Source organism: Lepisosteus oculatus, chromosome 21, assembly GCF_040954835.1.
Source record: "Lepisosteus oculatus isolate fLepOcu1 chromosome 21, fLepOcu1.hap2, whole genome shotgun sequence".
NCBI classification, from domain to species: domain Eukaryota; kingdom Metazoa; phylum Chordata; class Actinopteri; order Semionotiformes; family Lepisosteidae; genus Lepisosteus; species Lepisosteus oculatus.
Genome location: NC_090716.1, coordinates 310,848 through 336,394, shown reverse-complemented (window position 1 = coordinate 336,394; position 25,547 = coordinate 310,848). Strand labels below are relative to the sequence as shown.

At 51.5% G+C, this 25,547-nt stretch overlaps 2 protein-coding genes across 5 annotated transcripts in view; both read right to left on the bottom strand.

Annotated features, from left to right (window-relative positions):
• Positions 1–766, bottom strand: part of pgghg (protein-glucosylgalactosylhydroxylysine glucosidase) — a 48,841-nt gene extending 48,075 nt beyond the window's left edge. For 2 of the 4 annotated variants that reach the window (XM_069181557.1, XM_069181558.1), the window contains exon 1: positions 217–762. The gene's annotated coding sequence lies outside the window, so the exon portion shown is untranslated. Of the gene's footprint in view, positions 1–216 lie in introns of all 4 variants that reach the window. The other 2 variants (XM_069181559.1, XM_069181560.1) reach the window with 2 other exon arrangements.
• Positions 767–2,713: 1,947 nt separating this feature from the next.
• Positions 2,714–25,547, bottom strand: part of LOC107076216 (protein phosphatase 1 regulatory subunit 12A) — a 41,200-nt gene continuing 18,366 nt past the window's right edge. The window contains exons 5-25 of the mRNA XM_069181830.1: positions 22,430–22,574; positions 21,351–21,425; positions 21,182–21,267; positions 19,168–19,349; positions 18,412–18,506; positions 17,954–18,211; positions 14,645–14,727; positions 14,473–14,556; positions 13,941–14,042; positions 13,430–13,534; positions 13,251–13,341; positions 11,129–11,254; positions 10,920–11,040; positions 10,723–10,829; positions 10,558–10,629; positions 9,850–9,869; positions 9,016–9,100; positions 8,655–8,759; positions 8,510–8,560; positions 6,054–6,104; positions 2,714–4,694 (exon numbers count right to left, since the gene is read on the bottom strand). Coding sequence (XP_069037931.1) covers positions 4,608–4,694; positions 6,054–6,104; positions 8,510–8,560; positions 8,655–8,759; positions 9,016–9,100; positions 9,850–9,869; positions 10,558–10,629; positions 10,723–10,829; positions 10,920–11,040; positions 11,129–11,254; positions 13,251–13,341; positions 13,430–13,534; positions 13,941–14,042; positions 14,473–14,556; positions 14,645–14,727; positions 17,954–18,211; positions 18,412–18,506; positions 19,168–19,349; positions 21,182–21,267; positions 21,351–21,425; positions 22,430–22,574 — 2,131 coding nt within the window. The 3' untranslated portion in view covers positions 2,714–4,607. The remainder of the gene's footprint in view (positions 4,695–6,053; positions 6,105–8,509; positions 8,561–8,654; positions 8,760–9,015; positions 9,101–9,849; positions 9,870–10,557; positions 10,630–10,722; positions 10,830–10,919; positions 11,041–11,128; positions 11,255–13,250; positions 13,342–13,429; positions 13,535–13,940; positions 14,043–14,472; positions 14,557–14,644; positions 14,728–17,953; positions 18,212–18,411; positions 18,507–19,167; positions 19,350–21,181; positions 21,268–21,350; positions 21,426–22,429; positions 22,575–25,547) is intronic.

Here is a 25,547-nt window from a genome sequence, read left to right as displayed (position 1 = left end):
TGTTCTTGTTTTGGCAGCACTGCCAGATAAAAGTTTTGAATCGGAAATCCGACTCCGGGACGCGTCACGGAGAGGAGGAGCCGAGCAGGAAGTGAAAGTTTGCAAACTGAGCGGGCAAAGACAAGAAGACAATACTACTACTACTAATTATTGTTATAATAATAAAAAAATAACAATAATGTGTCCACTAATAATAACAATGCACGCCGTGTTTACCAGTCCCCCGAGCAGCTGCGCTCCCCGCCGGGATGCGCTCCGAGTTTCCTGCAGCGGGACCCGCAGACAGAGACCAACGGACCGGGAGAACAGACGCTTTCAGGTGTCTTGAAGTAGCGAAGCCCCACGCTGCATCTACCTCTGCCCCAGTCCGGCTGACTGCCCCGCGGCTCTGGTCTGTCTGCGCGCCGGACGGCGGTGAGGGCTGGACTTTCAGTCCCCGGCCGCGGCGCAGTTCCTCAGCTGGCCGCTAGACGGCGCGCTGCTGCCACGGAGGCGCCGCCTGGCAGCCCGCTGGTCCGCAGGAGCGAGACCCTGGGAAAAGCGGGCCCGCGTGCCTGCGGTTTGTCCTTATAAGGGTGCAGCGCCAGATGTTTACAGAGCAGCGCCTCTGCCCTTATTAGGAGCCCAGGCGCACAGAGAGGAGGGGGGAGGGGCAGCGGGCCAGGGAAGAGCACATCTGGAGTGCAGACAGCAGGGAAGGAGAGTTCAGCTACTACTGTAGTGGCCCTGTGGACAGAGACACACACAGCCTGACACTCAGGGACAGAGACACACAGCCTGACACTCAGGGACAGAGACACACAGTCAACACTCAGGGACAGAGACACACACAGCGTGACACTCAGGGACAGAGAGACACACAGTCGACACTCAGGGACAGAGAGACACACAGCCTGACACTCAGGGACAGAGAGACACACAGTCGACACTCAGGGACAGAGAGACACACAGTCGACACTCAGGGACAGAGAGACACAGCGTGACACTCAGGAACAGAGAGACACACAGCCTGACACTCAGGGACAGAGAAACACAGCGTGACACTCAGGAACAGAGACAGACACACCGACACTAAGGGACAGAGACACACACAGCCTGACTCAGGGACAGAGACACACAGCCCAACACTCAGGGACAGAGACACACAGCCTGACACTCAGGGAGAGAGACACACACAGCGTGACACTCAGGGACAGAGACACACAGCCCCACACTCAGGGACAGAGAGACACAGTCGACACTCAGGGACAGAGACACACAGCCCCACACTCAGGGACAGAGAGACACACAGCCTGACACTCAGGGACAGAGACACACAGCCCGACACTCAGGGACAGAGACACACAGCCCCACACTCAGGGACAGAGAGACACAGCCTGACACTCAGGGACAGAGACACACACAGCGTGACACTAAGGGACAGAGAGACACAGTCGACACTCAGGGACAGAGAGACACACAGCGTGACACTCAGGGACAGAGAGACACACAGCCTGACACTCAGGGACAGAGAGACACAGCGTGACACTCAGGAACAGAGAGACACACAGCCTGACACTCAGGGACAGAGAAACACAGCGTGACACTCAGGAACAGAGACAGACACACCGACACTAAGGGACAGAGACACACACAGCCTGACTCAGGGACAGAGACACACAGCCCAACACTCAGGGACAGAGACACACAGCCTGACACTCAGGGAGAGAGACACACACAGCGTGACACTCAGGGACAGAGACACACAGCCCCACACTCAGGGACAGAGAGACACAGTCGACACTCAGGGACAGAGACACACAGCCCCACACTCAGGGACAGAGAGACACACAGCCTGACACTCAGGGACAGAGACACACAGCCCGACACTCAGGGACAGAGACACACAGCCCCACACTCAGGGACAGAGAGACACAGCCTGACACTCAGGGACAGAGACACACACAGCGTGACACTCAGGGACAGAGAGACACAGTCGACACTCAGGGACAGAGAGACACACAGCGTGACACTCAGGGACAGAGAGACACACAGCCTGACACTCAGGGACAGAGAAACACAGCGTGACACTCAGGAACAGAGACAGACACACCGACACTAAGGGACAGAGAGACACACAGCCCAACACTCAGGGACAGAGACACACAGCCTGACACTCAGGGAGAGAGACACACACAGCGTGACACTCAGGGACAGAGACACACAGCCCCACACTCAGGGACAGAGAGACACAGTCGACACTCAGGGACAGAGACACACAGCCCCACACTCAGGGACAGAGACACACAGCCTGACACTCAGGGACAGAGACACACAGCCTGACACTCAGGGACAGAGAGAGACAGGCTGACACTCAGGGACAGAGACACACACAGCGTGACACTCAGGGACAGAGAGACACAGCCGACACTCAGGGACAGAGACACACACAGCGTGACACTCAGGGACAGAGAGACACAGTCGACACTCAGGGAGAGAGAGACACACAGCGTGACACTCAGGGACAGAGAGACACACAGCCTGACACTCAGGGACAGAGAGACACAGTCGACACTCAGGGACAGAGACACACAGCCTGACACTCAGGGACAGAGAGACACAGCGTGACACTCAGGGACAGAGAGACACACAGCCCGACACTCAGGGACAGAGAGACACAGTCGACACTCAGGGACAGAGACACACAAGTTCAGGAGAAGTGACACAGTCCAACTACAGGTGACAAACACTCATCTTTATTATCAAGTGCTGCTGGGGTGACAGCGGTTTAATATATTAGAAAATGTGAAAAATATTAAGAAAACAAAGTACTTGTTTCATTTTATAAGGCTGCTATTTATAATATTTGTACAGTTATACATTTATATATACTACACTTCCTCCATTGTGTAAAAGAAAACACAACATTTTTAGACAAACTAAAAGTAAAAATAATATTAATAAGGACAAATAATTATAAATGAATAATTGCATATTAGTTTTAAAAAATTAATCTGTGACATTGTGCGATGACCTTTGACCTTAACATTGAGGTATGACACAAAGCTGATGAGGGAGTGTTAGTGTGAATTTACAGAGGAGCTGAACTGAGTGTCTACAGTATCTACAGCTCTGATGAGGGAGTGTTAGTGTGAAGTTACAGATGAGCTGGGCTGAGTGTCTACAGTATCTCCAGCTCTGATGAGGGAGTGTTAGTGTGAAGTTACAGAGGAGCTGGACTGAGTGTCTACAGTATCTACAGCTCTGATGAGGGAGTGTTAGTGTGAAGTTACAGATGAGCTGGACTGAGTGTCTACAGTATCTACAGCTCTGATGAGGGAGTGTTAGTGTGAAGTTACAGATGAGCTGGGCTGAGTGTCTACAGTATCTCCAGCTCTGATGAGGGAGTGTTAGTGTGAAGTTACAGATCAGCTGGACTGAGTGTCTCTACAGTATCTACAGCTCTGATGAGGGAGTGTTAGTGTGAAGTTACAGAGGAGCTGGACTGAGTGTCTACAGTATCTACAGGTCTGATGAGGGAGTGTTAGTGTGACGTTACAGATGAGCTGGACTGAGATGTTTTCTAATGATATTGGTATGAGTGGAGCCTGTTGCTCTGAAGGTATTTTCCTCTCTTTGGTGCACTGTGGAAACTGGAATTCAATTCCGAAATGTAGGACTTGGTGAGGAGCAGTAGAACATGTCTTCTGAGGTCTAGTCTAATTGGAAGCATTGCTCTGTGCTGGTGTACTAGTTCATATTGGCCTTTACAGAATATATTGCCTCATTCAGATATATATGGTGTTTTCTGATCTGCAGTTGGAATACAGATCTGTACTGGTGTGTACAGTGTACACTGGGCTGTACTGGTCTACACAGAGCTGTTTGAAGAACTGGCTCATGGTTTAGACCTTTTGCTGTCCCAGGTCTACAAACACACACCTACCTCACTCCAGATAGCCATACTGACAGTCCCACACACACAGACGGTCCCACACAGATGGTCCCACACAGATGGTCCCACACACACAGCCCTGACCTGACAGTCCCACACACACAGCCCCACACTGACAGTCCCACACACACAGCCCCACACTGAGGGTCACACACACACAGCCCCACACTGACGGTCACACACACACAGCCACACACACACGGTCCCACACTGACGGTCACACACACAGATGGTCACATAGACGGTCACACACACACACACACACACACACACACACACACACACACACACAGATGGTCACACAGATGGTCACACAGATGGTCACACACTGACAGTCCCATACACACAGATGGTCACACACACGGTCATACACAGATGGTCACGCACTGACGGTCCCAAGCACACAGTCCCACACACACAGTCTCACGCTTTGGTAGCTCAGCCACAGGAGGAGGCCTGCTGATGGGCAGAACAGACAATCACCACGATTGATCAAGTGATCGGACACACAGTCAGGTGAGGAGCAGTAGGAGCCTCCAGGACAGAATGGAATGTTTGTGTCAACAGTCTCTTATTTGCCATGAGTCAGTTAGGGTGAAAGGTCAGGTGAAAGGTCAGGTGCTGGTGCTCCGTGTGTTCCTCCTTTGGCACTGTGGCGGAGAGGGCCCTCCCTCTACTTGGACAGCTTGCTGATGACGCGGATCAGAGCACCGTTCTCGTCCTTCAGACGCAGGTTATCCGACTTCAGATCTCCCAGCACCTGGGGCAAGAGACACATACTGGTCAACACATACTGATCTGACCCCCGTCCACTACAGCACTGACCCAGATCCAGATCAATACACACTGACCCCACCCCCGTCCACTACAGCACTGACCCCACCCCTGTCCACTACAGCACTGACCCAGTCCCTGTTCTCTATACCACTACATTGCTATAGAATAATAATACAGTGTGTGATCTCCTGTCCCAGCCTGAGGAACAGTGAGGCTGTCTCTCCATAATAATAATACAGTGTGTGATCTCCTGTCACAGCCTGAGGAACAGACAGTGAGCCTGTCTCTCAATAATAATACAGTGTGTGATCTCCTGTCACAGCCTGAGGAACAGTGAGTCTGTCTCTCAATAATAATAATACAGTGTGTGATCTCCTGTCACAGCCTGAGGAACAGACAGTGAGATTGTCTCTCAATAATAATAATACAGTGTGTGATCTCCTGTCCCAGCCTGAGGAACAGACAGTGAGCCTGTCTCTCAATAATAATAATACAGTGTGTGATCTCCTGTCCCAGCCTGAGGAACAGTGAGCCTGTCTCTCAATAATAATAATACAGTGTGTGATCTCCTGTCACAGCCTGAGGAACAGACAGTGAGCCTGTCTCTCAATAATAATAATACAGTGTGTGATCTCCTGTCACAGCCTGAGGAACAGACAGTGAGCCTGTCTCTCAATAATAATAGTACAGTGTGTGATCTCCTGTTCCAGCCTGAGGAACAGTGAGCCTGTCTCTCAATAATAATAATACAGTGTGTGTTCTCCTGTCCCAGCCTGAGGAACAGACAGTGAGCCTGTCTCTCAATAATAATAATACAGTGTGTGACCTCCTGTCCCAGCCTGAGGAACAGTGAGCCTGTCTCTCAATAATAATAATACAGTGTGTGATCTCCTGTCCCAGCCTGAGGAACAGACAGTGAGCCTGTCTCTCAATAATAATAATACAGTGTGTGATCTCCTGTCCCAGCCTGAGGAACAGACAGTGAGCCTGTCTCTCAATAATAATAATACAGTGTGTGATCTCCTGTCCCAACCTGAGGAACAGTGAGCCTGTCTCTCAATAATAATAATACAGTGTGTGATCTCCTGTCCCAGCCTGAGGAACAGTGAGCCTTTCTCTCAATAATAATAATACAGTGTGTGATCTCCTGTCCCAGCCTGAGGAACAGTGAGCCTGTCTCTCAATAATAATAATACAGTGTGTGATCTCCTGTCTCAGCCTGAGGAATAGTGAGCCTGTCTCTCAACGCTTTTATTGTAAATGTCTGTAAAAGTGTAATTATTGTTCTTGCTTTGGTGACAGTGATGGCAGTAAAGGTGTCTGAATGTGATCTGGATCTGACCTTCAGCTCCTCCTCCAGCTCTGAGATCCGCTTCTCCAGCATCCGTCGCTCCTGCAGAGACACAGATGATTCAGGCCCTGACAGCCCATCACAGCACAACACAAACACAATCACAACACAAACACAGCCAATCACAGCACAAACACAATCACAGCACAAACACAACACAAACACAGCCAATCACAGCACAAACACAATCACAACACAAACACAGCCCATCACAGCACAAACACAATCACAACACAAACACAATCACAACACAAACACAGCCAATCACAGCACAAACACAATCACAGCACAAACACAGCCAATCACAGCACAAACACAATCACAACACAAACACAGCCCATCACAGCACAAACACAATCACAACACAAACACAATCACAACACAAACACAGCCAATCACAGCACAAACACAATCACAGCACAAACACAACACAAACACAGCCCATCACAGCACAAACACAATCACAACACAAACACAATCACAACACAAACACAGCCCATCACAGCACAAACACAATCACAACACAAACACAACACAAACACAGCCAATCACAGCACAAACACAATCACAGCACAAACACAGCCAATCACAGCACAAACACAACACAAACACAATCACAGCACAAACACAGCCAATCACAGCACAAACACAATCACAACACAAACACAGCCAATCACAGCACAAACACAATCACAGCACAAACACACTCACAACACAAACGCAGCCAATCACAGCGCAAACACAATCACAACACAAACACAGCACAAACACAATCACAACACAAACACAGCTAATCACAGCGCAAACACAATCACAACACAAACACAGCCAATCACAGAACAAACACAATCACAACACAAACACAGCTAATCACAGCGCAAACACAATCACAACACAAACGCAGCCAATTACAGCACAAACACAATCACAACACAATCACAGCACAAACACAACCACAGCACAAATACAATCACAATCACAGCACAAACACAGCTAATCACAGCACAAACACAATCACAGCACAAACACAGCCAATCACAGAACAAACACAATCACAACACAAACACAGCCAATCACAGCGCAAACACAATCACAACACAAACACAGCCAATCGCAGCACAAACACAGCACAAACACAATCACAGCACAAACACAGCCAATCACAACACAAACACAGCACAAACACAATCACAATTCAAACACAGCCCATCACAGCACAAACACAATCACAACTCAAACACAGCCCATCACAGCACAAACACAATCACAACTCAAACACAGCCAATCACAGCCCAAACACAATCACAACACAAACACAGCCAATCACAGCACAAACACAATCACAACACAAACACAGCCAATCACAGCGCAAACACAATCACAACACAAACACAGCCAATCACAGCGCAAACACAATCACAACACAAACACAGCCAATCACAGCGCAAACACAATCACAGCGCAAACACAATCACAGCACAAACACAATCACAGCACAAACACAGCCAATCACAGCACAAACACAATCACAGCACAAACACAGCCAATCACAGCACAAACACAGCCAATCACAGCACAAACACAATCACAGCACAAACACAGCCAATCACAGAACAAACACAATCACAACACAAACACAGCCAATCACAGCACAAACACAATCACAGCACAAACACAGCCAATCACAGAACAAACACAAACACAACACAAACGCAGCAAATCACAGCACAAACACAATCACAACACAAACACAGCCCATCACAGCACAAACACAGAGGGCTGAGTGGAACCAACCTGAGAACCAATTAGAAAATAGAGCTGACGTTGGAGACAACCTGCCAATCACAGCAAAGAAGTGTGTACTGGGATGGGATGGCCAGGACACCGGGGTAACACCTCTACTCTTCTCGAGAAACGCCCTGATTTTTAATGACCACAGAGAGTCAGGACCTCGGTTTTACATCTCATCTGAAGGACGGCGCCTTTTTTACAGTATAGTGTCCCCGTCACTATATTGGGGCATTAGGACCCACACAGACCGCAGTGTGAGCGCCCCCTACTGGCCCCACTAACACCTCTTCCAGCAGCAGCCTCAGCTTTCCCAGGAGTCTCCCATCCAGGTACTGACCTGCTGACTCACTCCTGCTGGGCTTCACGGGGATGCCAGCTGTGGATTGCTGTGATTGGTGGAAAGGCATAATCCCGCTCTAGCCCCCAGGTCTCTTTGCTGTGATTGGTGGAATGGCTTGACACCGCCCTAACAAACGTGTCTTTGCTGTGATTGGTGGAAAGACTTGACCCGCCCCAGCCCCCAGGTCTTTGCTGTGATTGATGGAAAGACTTGACCCGCCCCAACCCCCAGGTCTTTGATGTGATTGGTGGTAAGGCTTGACCTGACATGACATGTGGACTGGAGTATCTCCTATTTCCTGTCTCCTCTCCCTCACCTTTCTCTCCAGCTCCAGGAGAGCAGTGCAGTCCGCAAAGCGCTCCTGTCTCTGTGGAGAGAGGAGTTGTGTACGTTAGCATGGGCGTCACAGGGCAGAGTTACTATGGCAATGCTACTACATCTCGGACAGGGGACGCCGGGACCTGAGTGGCCTTGTCCAGGTCCAGGCGGGTCTGGCTGATGAGTCGCTGGGTGTCCTGGAGCTGGGCCTGCAGCTGGGAGTTCTCCTGGGACAGCTTCTCGAACAGCTGCGCACACAGACACAGCGCCATGAGACTCTGCTCTGCCCTCCCTCTCACACACACGCCCACCCAAAGCGCAGCGACACATTCACACTCAGACCTGCGTCCCAATCCAAGCCAAGAGGCACGCGGACAGACGCGCTGGGAAGGAAAGGAAAGCGTAGGGAGTGGCGGAGAAAGGGAAGGCCCTAATTCACATCACAGCATCCTCCCCCCACCAGCCGGCCCTCTGGGAACTGTAGTCCCGCGACGCTCCTCCCACCTTCCTGTAGTCCTTGGTGTCGGAGGCGGGGTCTGCGCAGAGGGCGGGGCCACGGCTACAGCAGTCATTGGCGGAGGAGCCGAGCCTGAGAGACAGAGGGGCAGGAGGGACGTCATGTGAAGGTGGTCCTGCTGAGCCCAGAGAGCAGAGCCTCAGCCAGCCTCAGCAGGGCCAGACGCAGGATCACCCTGAGGTTCACCCTGTCACAGCCTGAGGGACACACAGTAAGGATCGGCACACAGGTACCCCTGGGGTTCACCCTGTCACAGCCTGAGGGACACACAGTAAGGATCGGCACACAGGTACCCCTGGGGTTCACCCTGTCACAGCCTGATGGTCACACAGTAAGGATCGGCACACAGGTACCCCTGGGGTTCACCCTGTCACAGCCTGAGGGACACACAGAGAGGATCGGCACACAGGTACCCCTGGGGTTCACCCTTTCACAGCCTGAAGACACACAGAGAGGATCGGCACACAGGTACCCCTGGGGTTCACCCTTTCACAGCCTGAGGGACACACAGAGAGAATCGGCACACAGGTATCCCTGGGGTTCACTCTGTCACAGCCTGAGGGGGACACAGAAAGGTAGGCACACAGGTACCCCTGAGGTTCACCCTGTCACAGCCTGAGGGACACACAGGTACCCCTGGGGTTCACCCTGTCACAGCCTGAGGGACACACAGTAAGGATCGGCACACAGGTACCCCTGGGGTTCACCCTGTCACAGCCTGAGGGACACACAGAGAGGATCGGCACACAGGTACCCCTGAGGTTCACCCTGTCACAGCCTGACATGCAGGAAGGACCTACAGAAAGAAAACTGTTACTCACCGTCTGTTGAATCTGTCAGCCTGCAGAGAGAGAGGAGGGGAGCAGATCAGTGTTTGCACACAGCACAAGGCTGAGACTGAGACAGGGACACAGGGTGGACACAGAGTCACACTGCCCACAGCACAGGGCTGAGACTGAGACAGGGACACAGGGTGGACACAGAGTAACACTGCCCACAGCACAGGGCTGAGACTGAGACAGGGACACAGGGTGGACACAGAGTAACACTGCCCACAGCACAGGGCCGAGACTGAGACAGGGACACAGGGTGGACACAGAGTAACACTGCCCACAGCACAGGGCCGAGACTGAGACAGGGACACAGGGTGGACACAGAGTAACACTGCCCACAGCACAGGGCCGAGATTGAGACAGGGACACAGGGTGGACACAGAGTCACACTGCCCACAGCACAGGGCTGAGACTGAGAGAGGGAAACAGGGTGGACACAGAGTCACACTGCCCACAGCACAGGGCCGAGACTGAGAGAGGGACACAGGGTGGACACAGAGTCACACTGCCCACAGCACAGGGCCGAGACTGAGAGAGGGACACAGGGCGGACACAGAGTCACACTGCCCACAGCACAGGGCCGAGACTGAGAGAGGGACACAGGGCGGACACAGAGTCACACTGCCCACAGCACAGGGCCGAGACTGAGAGAGGGACACAGGGTGGAGACAGACAGAGACAGATGGACATACTGACCAGTATTTCAGGGTCCTGCATGCTGCCCCCTACTTCCTCCTCCCCACCGGGTTCATTGTCACAGAGGTCACTCTAAAAACACAAGGAGGTGCCAGTGACACAGAAAATCTCCTCTCTCGGCACCCCTCCTCCCCACCCCTCTCTCCGCGCCCCCCACTCACTCACCTCTCCGATGTGGAGCCCCAGGGCTACTCTCCTCCTTGCCCGAGCTCTTCGCCGCTCTGCCACCCCCATCCGCTCCTCACTCTCACTGGCGCCGCCCTGCTGGCCGTCTGGGGAACATGCAGCAGAGAAGAGCCAGTCACACAGAAGAGTAGAAGAGAGACAGTGGCACAGAGACAGAGGACAAGACTATGCCCTACCTCTCCCCTCTGAGACCAGTGAGGCTGGGGCCCGGGTGGGTCGGCCTGCTCCGCTCGGGCTGGTCAGGCCCAGGAGGTCCGACTTCTGCAGCGTGGCGATCCGGGACCTCCAGCTGACCTCCTGGACAAAGAGACAGCATCAGCAGGCCTAGTGACCTCTGCTGTCAGGTCTCTCCCTGCACCCTGCCAGGCTCCTGCCCTTCACATACCTCCTCTCCTCGCCTCTGCCTGCCCTCTCTCTCCTTCTCCTCCTCATCCTCTTTCTTCTTCTCGCGTTCTTTCTGCTCCGTCTTCGCCGTCTTCTCTGCCTCCTGCAGGTCAGTCAGTGTCACACCCTGGAACACACCAAGCACATGCAGTCACATACCTGAGCCTGTACACCTGTCTGAGCTCACCTGAACATGTACCTAAGCTCACCTGTGCACCTGTCTGAGCTCATCCATACTCCTGTCTGAGCTCACCCGTACTCCTGTCTGAGCTCACCAGTACACCTGTCTGAGCTCACCTGTACTCCTGTCTGAGCTCACCTGTACTCCTGTCTGAGCTCACCCGTACTCCTGTCTGAGGTTGTACCTGGGTTCACTTGTCTGAGCTCACCCGTACTCCTGTCTGAGCTCACCCGTACTCCTGTCTGAGCTCACCCGTACTCCTGTCTGAGCTCATCAGTACTCCTGTCTGAGCTCATCCGTACTCCTGTCTGAGCTCATCCGTACTCCTGTCTGAGCTCACCTGTACTCCTGTCTGAGCTCACTCGTACTCCTGTCTGAGGTTGTACCTGGGTTCACTTGTCTGAGCTCACCCGTACTCCTGTCTGAGCTCATCCGTACTCCTGTCTGAGCTCACCTGTACTCCTGTCTGAGCTCACCCGTACTCCTGTCTGAGCTCACCCGTACTCCTGTCTGAGCTCATCCGTACTCCTGTCTGAGCTCACCCGTACTCCTGTCTGAGCTCACCCGTACTCCTGTCTGAGCTCATCCGTACTCCTGTCTGAGCTCACCTGTACTCCTGTCTGAGCTCACCCGTACTCCTGTCTGAGCTCATCCGTACTCCTGTCTGAGCTCACCTGTACTCCTGTCTGAGCTCACTCGTACTCCTGTCTGAGGTTGTACCTGGGTTCACTTGTCTGAGCTCACCCGTACTCCTGTCTGAGCTCACCTGTACTCCTGTCTGAGCTCACCTGTACTCCTGTCTGAGCTCACTCGTACTCCTGTCTGAGGTTGTACCTGGGTTCACCTGTCTGAGCTCACCCATACACCTGTCAGAGCTCACCCATACTCCTGTGTGAGCTCACCTGTACACCTGTCTGAGCTCACGGGTACACCTGTCTGAGCTCACCCGTACACCTGTCTGAGCTCACCTGTACACCTGTCTGAGCTCACCTGTACTCCTGTCTGAGCTCACTCGTACTCCTGTCTGAGCTTGTACCTGGGTACACTTGTCTGAGCTGACCTGTACTCCTGTCTGAGCTCACCCGTACTCCTGTCTGAGCTCACCCGTACACCTGTCTGAGGTTGTACCTGGGTTCACTTGTCTGAGCTGACCTGTACTCCTGTCTGAGCTCACTCGTACTCCTGTCTGAGGTTGTACCTGGGTTCACTTGTCTGAGCTCACCTGTACTCCTGTCTGAGCTCACCCGTACACCTGTCAGAACTCACCCATACTCCTGTCAGAGCTCACCTGTATACCTGTCTGAGCTCACGGGTACACCTGTCTGAGCTCACGGGTACACCTGTCTGAGCTCACCTGTACTCCTGTGTGAGCTCACCCGTACTCCTGTGTGAGCTCACCCGTACACCTGTCTGAGCTCACCTGTACTCGTGTCTGAGCTCACCTGTACTCCTGTCTGAACTCACCCGTACTCCTGTCTGAGCTCACCTGTACACCTGTCTGAGCTTGTACCTGGGTTCACTTGTCTGAGCTTGTACCTGCGTTCACTTGTCTGAGCTCACCTGTACACCTGTCTGAGCTTGTACCTGGGTTCACTTGTCTGAGCTTGTACCTGGGTTCACTTGTCTGAGCTCACCTGTAGACCTGTCTGAGCTTGTACCTGGGTTCACTTGTCTGAGCTTGTACCTGGGTTCACTTGTCTGAGCTCACCTGTACACCTGTCTGAGCTTGTACCTGGGTTCACTTGTCTGAGCTCACCTGTACACCTGTCTGAGCTTGTACCTGGGTTCACTTGTCTGAGCTCACCTGTACTCCTGTCTGAGCTTGTACCTGGGTTCACTTGTCTGAGCTTGTACCTGGGTTCCCCTGTCTGCCTGTCCCCAGCCCCAGTGCTGAACTTCTGTGTGCGATTTGACGGGCTCTGAGCCGGTCGGGTTGCGGTACCTGAGTGGAGCGGCGGGTCCGCCGGGCGTCTCTGGACTTGGCCCTTCTTTGAGCCTCAGCCTCCTCGTCCCGCACTGGCGTCAGGTAGGACCTGCACAGCACCAACAGAACCGAGCTCAGAGCGTAGCACAGGGGAGCCGCGGAGGGCACACCACGAGGTCACTTCCTGCCCACCTCACCTGCGCCTCTCTTTGGCCTCGCCCTGGCCTGCTGTTGTGGTGCTTGTGGTTGAGGTTGTTGTTATGGGAACAGGCTCCTTCTTGTCTGCCTGTTCAAGTACCAGTCTAGAGGAGTGGAGGAACATGGGAAACACTGGTTAGAAAGCGCCCTAAGTTTTACAGTTACCAAGTGACGAGTGGAGTTAGCAACATCACATGCATTAGCCCAATACAGCATATGGAGCAATGGAAGGGGAGAGGCTGGATCGCATAGCGCCCTCTGGCTGCTGGAAGACCTAACACAACACAGGCAGCCTGGGAGCTCTGGGAGATCTGGGAACATGTTGGCTGTAGTCAGACAGGAGTACGGGTGAGCTCAGACAGGAGAACAGGTGAGCTCAGACAAGTGAACCCAGGTACAAGCTCAGACAGGAGTACAGGTGAGCTCAGACAAGTGAACCCAGGTACAAGCTCAGACAGGTGTACGGGTGAGCTCAGACAGGAGTACAGGTGAGCTCAGACAGTCCGGTACCTCTGTGCCAAGAGGCTGTTCGGGCGGTTGAGGGTGGAAGAGGAAGTTGCCGTGGTCACGGAGGTTGCCGTGGAGACGTCTGGTCTGCGCCCAAAGGAGGAGCTGAGGGAAGAGCAGAAGATCAGCACAGCCCAGCCACACCCTGACCTGCCACAGGTGCACAGCACAGGTGCACGCCCACACCGATGTGAACCAATCCTGTCCTCTGCAGAAAAGCTGGAAGCCGCAGGTTATGACTTTCCAGTCCAATTTAGCTCCACAATAATCCAGCCCAGTTAAGCCCTCAGCAAGCCTGTCTTGTCAAACCAAGCTCAGCCCCAACCCAGCTTAGACCAGACCACTTTAGGACAGCTCAGCCCCAGTCCAGTCCAGAGTATGTCCACTCAGTCTATCACAGAGCCCACTTAAGGTCAGACCCAACCAGTTGAGCCCAGTTCATCCCCAGTCCAGTCCTGACTAGGTCTACTCAGTCCAGCATAGAACCCAGTTCAGCTCAGACCCGACCAGTCGAGCCCATGCCCCATGGACTGACCTGCGTGGCACGGCGGGGGAGGAGTCGCTCCCGGATTGGCTGTGGAGGCGTCGCGTGTACGAGGAGCTCCGGGCCAGCGAACCGCTGAAGGAGGGAGAGAAGGGATACACCCCCGATCAGAAACACGCCAGGGACAAAACCACAGCGCAGTGGCGCCCCCTGTCCAGCTCACCTGCTCGGGGCATCCTGGCTGCTGTCCGAGACACTGAAGAGACGGCGGGCGGGCGTGGGGGGAACACGAGCCAGCCTGGGCTCCTGCAGAGGCAAAAACAGCTGTTTCCGAAGAGCCCAGAGCAATCGCACTCAAGTGTCAGACAGGTGTGTTTCCTGTGTCAGTGTATTTATGTATACAATATGTACAGGTGTGTGTGTCAGACAGGTGTGTTACCTGTGTCAGTGTATTTATGTATACAATATGTACAGGTGTGTGTGTCAGACAGGTGTGTTACCTGTGTCAGTGTATTTATGTATACAGTATGTACAGGTGTGTGTGTCAGACAGGTGTGACCTGTGTCAGTGTATTAATGTATACAATATGTACAGGTGTGTGTGTCAGACAGGTGTGTTACCTGTGTCAGTGTATTTATGTATACAGTATGTACAGGTGTGTGTGTCAGACAGGTGTGTTTCCTGTGTCAGTGTATTTATGTATACAGTATGTACAGGTGTGTGTGTCAGACAGGTGTGACCTGTGTCAGTGTATTAATGTATACAATATGTACAGGTGTGTGTGTCAGACAGGTGTGTTACCTGTGTCAGTATATTTATGTATACAATATGTACAGGTGTGTGTGTCAGACAGGTGTGTTACCTGTGTCAGTGTATTTATGTATACAGTATGTACAGGTGTGTGTGTCAGACAGGTGTGTTACCTGTGTCAGTGTATTTATGTATACAGTATAGACAGGTGTGTGTGTCAGACAGGTGTGTTACCTGTGTCAGTGTATTTATGTATACAGTATGGACAGGTGTGTGTGTCAGACAGGTGTGTTTCCTGTGTCAGTATATTTATGTATACAATATGTACAGGTGTGTGTGTCAAGACAGGTGTGTTACCTGTGTCAGTGTATTTATGTATACAGTATGTACAGGTGTGTGTGTCAGACAGGTGTGTTACCTGTGTCAGTATATTTATGTATACAATATGTACAGGTGTGTGTGTCAGACAGGTGTGTTACCTGTGTCAGTGTATTTATGTATACAGTATGTACAGGTGTGTGTGTCAGACAGGTGTGACCTGTGTCAGTGTATTTATGTATACAATATGTACAGGTGTGTGTGTCAGACAGGTGTGTTACCTGTGTCAGTGTATTTATGTATACAGTATGTACAGGTGTGTGTGTCAGACAGGTGTGTTACCTGTGTCAGTGTATTTATGTATACAGTATAGACAGGTGTGTGTGTCAGACAGGTGTGTTACCTGTGTCAGTGTATTTATGTATACAGTATGGACAGGTGTGTGTGTCAGACAGGTGTGTTTCCTGTGTCAGTATATTTATGTATACAATATGTACAGGTGTGTGTGTCAGACAGGTGTGTTACCTGTGTCAGTGTATTTATGTATACAGTATGGACAGGTGTGTGTGTCAGACAGGTGTGACCTGTGTCAGTGTATTAATGTATACAATATGTACAGGTGTGTGTGTCAGACAGGTGTGTTACCTGTGTCAGTGTATTTATGTATACAGTATGTACAGGTGTGTGTGTCAGACAGGTGTGTTACCTGTGTCAGTGTATTTATGTATACAGTATGTACAGGTGTGTGTGTCAGACAGGTGTGTTACCTGTGTCAGTGTATTTATGTATACAGTATGTACAGGTGTGTGTGTCAGACAGGTGTGACCTGTGTCAGTGTATTAATGTATACAATATGTACAGGTGTGTGTGTCAGACAGGTGTGTTACCTGTGTCAGTGTATTTATGTATACAGTATGTACAGGTGTGTGAGTCAGACAGGTGTGTTACCTGTGTCAGTGTATTTATGTATACAGTATGTACAGGTGTGTGTGTCAGACAGGTGTGTTTCCTGTGTCAGTGTATTTATGTATACAATATGTACAGGTGTGTGTGTCAGACAGGTGTGTTTCCTGTGTCAGTGTATTTATGTATACAGTATGGACAGGTGTGTGTGTCAGACAGGTGTGTTACCTGTGTCAGTGTATTTATGTATACAGTATGTACAGGTGTGTGTGTCAGACAGGTGTGTTACCTGTGTCAGTGTATTTATGTATACAGTATGTACAGGTGTGTGTGTCAGACAGGTGTGACCTGTGTCAGTGTATTTATGTATACAATATGTACAGGTGTGTGTGTCAGACAGGTGTGTTACCTGTGTCAGTGTATTTATGTATACAGTATGAACAGGTGTGTGTGTCAGACAGGTGTGTTACCTGTGTCAGTGTATTTATGTATACAGTATAGACAGGTGTGTGTGTCAGACAGGTGTGTTACCTGTGTCAGTGTATTTATGTATACAGTATGAACAGGTGTGTGTGTCAGACAGGTGTGACCTGTGTCAGTGTATTAATGTATACAATATGTACAGGTGTGTGTGTCAGACAGGTGTGTTACCTGTGTCAGTGTATTTATGTATACAGTATGGACAGGTGTGTGTGTCAGACAGGTGTGTTTCCTGTGTCAGTGTATTTATGTATACAGTATAGACAGGTGTGTGTGTCAGACAGGTGTGTTACCTGTGTCAGTGTATTAATGTATACAATATGTACAGGTGTGTGTGTCAGACAGGTGTGACCTGTGTCAGTGTATTAATGTATACAATATGTACAGGTGTGTGTGTCAGACAGGTGTGTTACCTGTGTCAGTGTATTAATGTATACAATATGTACAGGTGTGTGTGTCAGACAGGTGTGACCTGTGTCAGTGTATTAATGTATACAATATGTACAGGTGTGTGTGTCAGACAGCTGTGACCTGTGTCAGTGTATTAATGTATACAATATGTACAGGTGTGTGTGTCAGACAGGTGTGACCTGTGTCAGTGTATTAATGTATACAATATGTACAGGTGTGTGTGTCAGACAGGTGTGTTACCTGTGTCAGTGTATTTATGTATACAGTATGTACAGGTGTGTGTGTCAGACAGGTGTGTTACCTGTGTCAGTGTATTTATGTATACAATATGTACAGGTGTGTGTGTCAGACAGGTGTGTTACCTGTGTCAGTGTATTTATGTATACAATATGTACAGGTGTGTGTGTCAGACAGGTGTGTGACCTGTGTCAGTGTATTTATGTATACAATATGTACAGGTGTGTGTGTCAGACAGGTGTGTTACCTGTGTCAGTGTATTTATGTATACAGTATGGACAGGTGTGTGTGTCAGACAGGTGTGTTTCCTGTGTCAGTGTATTTATGTATACAGTATGTACAGGTGTGTGTGTCAGACAGGTGTGTTTCCTGTGTCAGTGTATTTATGTATACAGTATATACAGGTGTGTGTCAGACAGGTGTGCTGCCATACCCTGCTGTCGGAGTCTGTGCTGCTGAGCCGAGGGCTGGAGGCGGAGCGCGTCACCCCGTGGGAGGAATCCAGGGTCGTGCTCGGCTCTCGGTTACCCCCTGCAAGCCCTGCTACCCCAAGGGCACCTGAGCTGCCTGTCTTGTGTAAGGTCCTCCAGCCACCTGGGGGCGCTGTGTGGTCTTGCCTTTCCCCTTCCGCTGCTCTGGATGAGATAGGAGGCTTCCCGGGGGGGTCAGTCACCTTGGGGGCGGAGGGGACCTGTACATCAGGGAGTTTTAATAGTCTGAGACAAGCTGAGAGATGGGAGAGACACACAGGACTGGGAGAGAAGCTGCATTGCGTGAAAACCTTACAAACAAGCATAGAGAGAATGAGGTGAGGTAAATTCTAAATAATTTAACCAATCACGGACCAATTACACTAGCTCCGCCCCCAGCCAGAGTGAGGCCACCACTCACCTTCCTGCCAGGACTGCTTGTTGCCGTGGAGACACCAGAGGGGGCGGGGCTGTGGAGCTTGTTGTTGAGGTTGTTGATGATCTCACGGGTTTTGGCTTTTTTTGGAGAAAAAGGAAAATGATTCACCTGAGGTTTTGGGTCTCTTTTATCGTGAGCGTATTAGTAGTTAGGACAGTGACAGACACACACTGTGACAGGCAGACACAGCGACAGACACACTGTGACACACTCAGTGACAGACACACTGTGACAGAGACACTGTGACAGAGACAGTGACAAATACAGTGACAGACAAACACAGTGACAGACAAACACAGTGACAGACAGACACACACAGTGACAGATACACACACACAGGGACAGACAGACACACACAGGGACAGACAGACACAGTGACAGATACACACACACAGGGACAGACAGACACACACAGGGACAGACACACACAGTGACAGATACACACACACAGGGACAGACAGACACACACAGTGACAGACAGACACACAGTGACAGATACAGTGACAGATACCTTGACAAACACAATGACAGACACAGACACACACAGTGACAGATACAGTGACAGACACACACAGGGACAGATACACACACACAGGGACAGACAGACACAGTGACAGATACAGTGACAGACACATTGACAGACACAATGACAGACACAATGACAGACACAGACACACAGGGACAGACAGACAGACACAGTGACACACACACACACAGGCAGGCCGGTGGGAGAGTCACCTGAATCGGCGTCGCTCTCGGACTCGCTCTCCTGCTCGGAGCTGGAGCTGCTGGAGGCCCCAGCAGGACCCCCCTCCTCCTCCTCGTCCTCGGGGGGCGGGGGCTGCCATGTGGGGGGGGCGTGGCGCTCTCGCTCGTGCAGGGAGATCTTCTCCTTGCTGCTCATACGAGAGATGGAGCTCCTTGGGGTGGGAAGGCAGTGTGCAGGAACCAATCGGTGAGGGCGACACAGAGACACAGCCAATCAGACACCAGCAGACGAGGCGATCACTGGACAGACACCCTGGAGGGCAGGCATCTCTCCGTCACACGCCACACACACACATCAGACACCAGTCACACGCCACACACACACACACATCAGACACCAGTCACACGCCACACACACACACACATCAGACACAGTCACACGCCACACACAGACACATCAGACACCAGTCACACGCCACACATCAGACACCAGTCACACGCCACACAAACACATCAGACACCAGTCACACGCCACACATCAGACACCAGTCACACGCCACACATCAGACACCAGACACACGCCACACACACACACATCAGACACCAGTCACACGCCACACACACACATCAGACACCAGTCACACGCCACACATCAGACACCAGTCACACGCCACACATCAGACACCAGACACACGCCACACACACACACATCAGACACCAGTCACACGCCACACACACACATCAGACACCAGTCACACGCCACACACACACACATCAGACACCAGTCACACGCCACACACACACACATCAGACACCAGTCACACGCCACACACACACACACATCAGACACCAGTCACACGCCACACACACACACATCAGACACTGGTCACACGCCACACACACACACATCAGACACCAGTCACACGCCACACACACACATCAGACACCAGTCACACGCCACACACACACACATCAGACACCAGTCACACGCCACACACACACACATCAGACACCAGTCACACGCCACACACACACATCAGACACCAGTCACACGCCACACACACACACATCAGACACCAGTCACATGCCACACACACACATCAGACACCAGTCACACGCCACACATCAGACACCAGTCACACGCCACACACACACATCAGACACCAGTCACACGCCACACACACATCAGACACCAGTCACACGCCACACACACACATCAGACACCAGTCACACGCCACACACACACACATCAGACACCAGTCACACGCCACACACACACATCAGACACCAGTCACACGCCACACACACACACATCAGACACCAGTCACACGCCACACACACACATCAGACACCAGTCACACGCCACACATCAGACACCAGTCACACGCCACACACACACATCAGACACCGGTCACACGCCACACACACACATCAGACACCGGTCACACGCCACACACACACATCAGACACCGGTCACACGCCACACACACACACATCAGACACCAGTCACACGCCACACACACACATCAGACTCCGGTCACACGCCACACACACACACATCAGACACCAGTCACACGCCACACACACACATCAGACACCGGTCACATGCCACAAACACACATCAGACACCAGTCACACGCCACACACACACACATCAGACACCAGTCACACGCCACACACACACACATCAGACACCAGTCACACGCCACACACACACATCAGACTCCGGGCACACGCCACACACACACACATCAGACACCAGTCACACGCCACACACACACACATCAGACACCAGTCACACGCCACACACACACACATCAGACACCAGTCACACGCCACACACACACACATCAGACACCAGTCACACGCCACACACACACACATCAGACACCGGTCACACACCACACACACACATCAGACTCTGGTCACACGCCACACACACACATCAGACACCAGTCACACGCCACACACACACATCAGACACCAGTCACAGGTGAAACACATCAGAAGGGAGTGGACAGAGCTGGAGAGACACAAGGCTGACCTGCGTGTGCGAGCTGGGGCGCTCTGAAAGGGGGTGCTGGTCTCGATGAGGGGGGACAGAGGTGCCTTCTGTCTCTCCGACCGCAGCTGAGGGGCAGAGACACAGATGAGAGAGTATTCAGAGTGAAGATCCTGGCTGTCTGAAACAGGCAGCAGGCAGGCAGACTCACAGCGCTCTGTTTCTTCTGCAGCTCCTCCAGCAGATCCTCCAGATCCTCATCAGCCACATCAAAGGGCGACTGAGCCTGAGGGACAGACACAGGCATTACAGACACACATTAACACAGACAGACACAGGCATTACAGACACACATTAACACAGACAGACACAGGCATTACAGACACACATTAACACAGACAGACACAGGCATTACAGACACACATTAACACAGACAGACACAGCCATTACAGACACACATTAACACAGACAGACACTGGAGTTCCAGACACACATTAACACAGACAGACACTGGAGTTACAGACACACATTAACACAGACAGACACAGGCATTACAGACACACATTAACACAGACAGACACAGGCATTACAGACACACATTAACACAGACAGACACTGGAGTTCCAGACACACATTAACACAGACAGACACTGGAGTTCCAGACACACATTAACACAGACAGACACAGGAGTTCCAGACACACATTAACACAGACAGACACTGGAGTTACAGACACACATTAACACAGACAGACACTGGAGTTACAGACACACATTAACACAGACAGACACTGGAGTTACAGACACACATTAACACAGACAGACACAGGCATTACAGACACACATTAACACAGACAGACACAGGCATTACAGACACACATTAACACAGACAGACACAGGCATTACAGACACACATTAACACAGACAGACACTGGAGTTCCAGACACACATTAACACAGACAGACACTGGAGTTACAGACACACATTAACACAGACAGACACAGGCATTACAGACACACATTAACACATACAGACACAGGCATTACAGACACACATTAACACAGACAGACTGGAGTTACAGACACACATTAACACAGACAGACACAGGCATTACAGACACACATTAACACAGACAGACTGGAGTTACAGATACACATTACCACAGACAGACTGGAGTTACAGACACACATTAACACAGACAGACACAGGCATTACAGACACACATTAACACAGACTGGAACAGACCCAGTCTCTCTCTCCTCAGACCCAGTCTCCCCCCGGCCCCTCTCACCACGTTGTTCTGCGCCCCCATGTCACACAGGCTCTCTGCCAGCAGCCTACAGGCCTCCCGCTGCCCCCAGTGGGCGGCTGCATGCAGGGGCGTCCAGCCGTCAGCGTCTCTGGCGTCCACGTCCACTCCGCACTGCAGCAGGACCCTGCAGGACACAGGAGCCCGTCACCGACACCAGGACCAGACTCGGTACCACCCACACTCACCAGGACAGTACTGAGCCACACCAGCACCAGCCAGAACCAGGACAGTACTGACACCAGCCAGAACCAGGACAGTACTGAGCCACACCAGCACCAGCCAGAACCAGGACAGTACTGACATGAGTCAGAACCAGGACAGTACTGACACCAGCCAGAACCAGGACAGTACTGAGCTACACCAGCACCAGCCAGAACCAGGACAGTACTGACATGAGTCAGAACCAGGACAGTACTGAGCCACACCAGCACCAGCCAGAACCAGGACAGTACTGACACCAGCCAGAACCAGGACAGTACTGAGCCACACCAGCACTAGCCAGAACCAGGACAGTACTGACATGAGTCAGAACCAGGACAGTACTGAGCCACACCAGCACCAGCCAGAACCAGGACAGTACTGACACCAGCCAGAACCAGGACAGTACCAACCCACATTGACACCAGCCAGATCTTCTCCCTCTCTCTACTGTGTCTCTTTACACTCCTCCAGACTCTTCCGTTTCCAGACATAGACTTGAACTACTCCAGTCTCTATAGCTGAGCCTGTCCTCTCTGGGCAGCCTGGTCTGCCTGTGTCCAGTCTCTCTGGCCAGGCTGTGGTCACCGAGCCTGTCCTCTCTGGGCAGCCTGGTCTGCCTGTGTCCAGTCTCTATAGCTGAGCCTGTCCTGTCAGGGCAGCCAGGTATGCCTGTGTCCAGTCTCTCTGGCCAGGCTGTGGTCACTGAGCCTGTCCTCTCTGGGCAGCCAGGTCTGCCTGTGTCCAGTTTCTATGGCCAGGCTGTGGTCACTGAGCCTGTCCTCTCTGGGCAGCCAGGTATGCCTGTGTCCAGTCTCTCTGGCCAGGCTGTGGTCACTGAGCCTGTCCTCTCTGGGCAGCCAGGTCTGCCTGTGTCCAGTTTCTATGGCCTGGCTGTGGTCAGGGTCTGTTTCTTTTTGCTGTTACTTACTGTATCTTGGTTAAGTATTTGGCTAGTGTGTATTGTCTGTTTAGGGATCTGTGGCACTCCCGTTTATGTTGTGTTTAAGATTGCTTTATTGGCCATATACAATTTCTTGCATTAAGGATTTTTCTTTTTCGCATACCCCAACTTGCTTTCTATGAGAGACACAGACACACAGACAGGGAGAGAAGCTGGGGGTCAGAGCAGAGGGTCGGCCATTTATACGGCACCCCTGGAGCAGTTGGGGTTAAGGGCCTTGCTCAGGGGCCCAACGGAGTAGGATTCCTCTGCCGGCCACAGGATACGAACCGGCAACCTTCCAGCCACAGGCGCAGATCCTGAGCCACAGGGACACCACACCGCCTGTGTGTGTGTGTCCCAGTGTGTGAGATATTGCTGTTTGATCTGTGCTGTGATGTGGTTGAGTCTGGTGCTCCCCACTGGCAGTGGGAGCACAGCCTGTCCCCTCTGGGCAGCCAGGTCTGCCTGTGTCGCCCAGTTTCTATGGCCAGGCTGTGGTCACTGAGCCTGTACTTGTCAGGGTCTGTTTCTTTTTGCTGTTTCTTATCTTGGTCAAATATTCAGCTAGTATGTATCGTCTGTTTAGGGTTCTGTAGCATTCCAGTTTATGTTGTGTTTGTGTGTGTGTGTCCCAGTGTGTGAGATATTGCTGTTTGATCTGTGCTGTGATGTGCTTGGGTCTGAGTTGTGGTGCTCTAGCAGTGCTGTCCTGATGCTGGTTAGTGTCGGTGTGGCTCAGGTAAGTGAGCCTCAGGACCAGCTGGCTCAGGGGGCTCTGTTTTGGGCTCAGCTCTTGGGTCAGCAGGGCTTTGTGGTGGTAGGAATTTTGGTCACTGTTCTTTAGGTGTACCAAAAACTTTAATACTCTCTTCTGTATGTTTATCAATAGTGGGTACTGGCCTAATTCGGCCCTGCACCTGTTGTTAGGTGTTTTTCTCTGCACATGAAGGATATTTCTGCAGATCTCCATTTGCAGAGTTTCTGTGAGGTGTTTGTCCCATTGAGTGCAATCCTGGTCTGTGAGGGGACCCCACACTTCACTGCCGTATAGGGCAATGGGTTGGATTACACTTTCAAATATTTGGAGCCAGATTCTTGTTGGTGGGTTGATGTTGAAGAGCCTCCTTCTTATTGTGTAGAAAGCCCTGAGTGCCTTCTCCCTCAGTGCCTTCACTGTCAGGTCAAAACTCCCAGAAGAGCTGATGGTGAGACCGAGATATGTGTAGCTGGATGTGTGCTCCAATGTGTTGTTGTTGAGTGTGAATTTGTACCTGTTTCCCTGAGGTCTGGCTTTCTTCTTGAAAACCATAACTCTGGTCTTGTCCAGACTGACTGTCTGTGCCCAGGTCTGACAGTACTGCTCCAGCAGTGCCAGGTTCTGCTGCAGCCCCTGTTCTGGGTCCAGATGGGCTGGTAGTGCCCAGGTCTGACAGTACTGCTCCTGCAGTGCCAGGCTCTGCTGCAGCCCCTGTTCTGGGTCCAGATGGGCTGGCAGTGCCCAGGTGTTCAGTACTGCTCCAGTCCTTGCTCCAAAGTTTGAGCAGGGCTTGTTGCAATAGTTTGCAACTTCGAGCTGCTGTGGCTCAGCATCTCGTTGTTGACTCATCTTGGCCACAGGCTTAGCTCCTGCTCTCTGATCGGAGAGTCAAAGGTGTTTTGGTTGTCTTTTAAAGACAATTCAAATATTTTCCATTTTCATGTATGTGGTCTAATGTAACGGTGTTTGGGCTCTGATCCATTTTGAATGATCAATTCTTTTGGTTTTGAATTATTTAAATGATTCAATTTTTCCCAGAAGCAGTTTTAATTTATAGACACCTGGAGTTGTCCATTTATGTGTGTGTTTCCTTTCTTCTTAAGTGTGTGTTTATAGTGTTTTACCATCTCACAGTATCTTAGGCTCAGAGCTGTGTTGTGTGGTTGTCTGTGTTTTGGGGCTGAGATTTTTTTGTA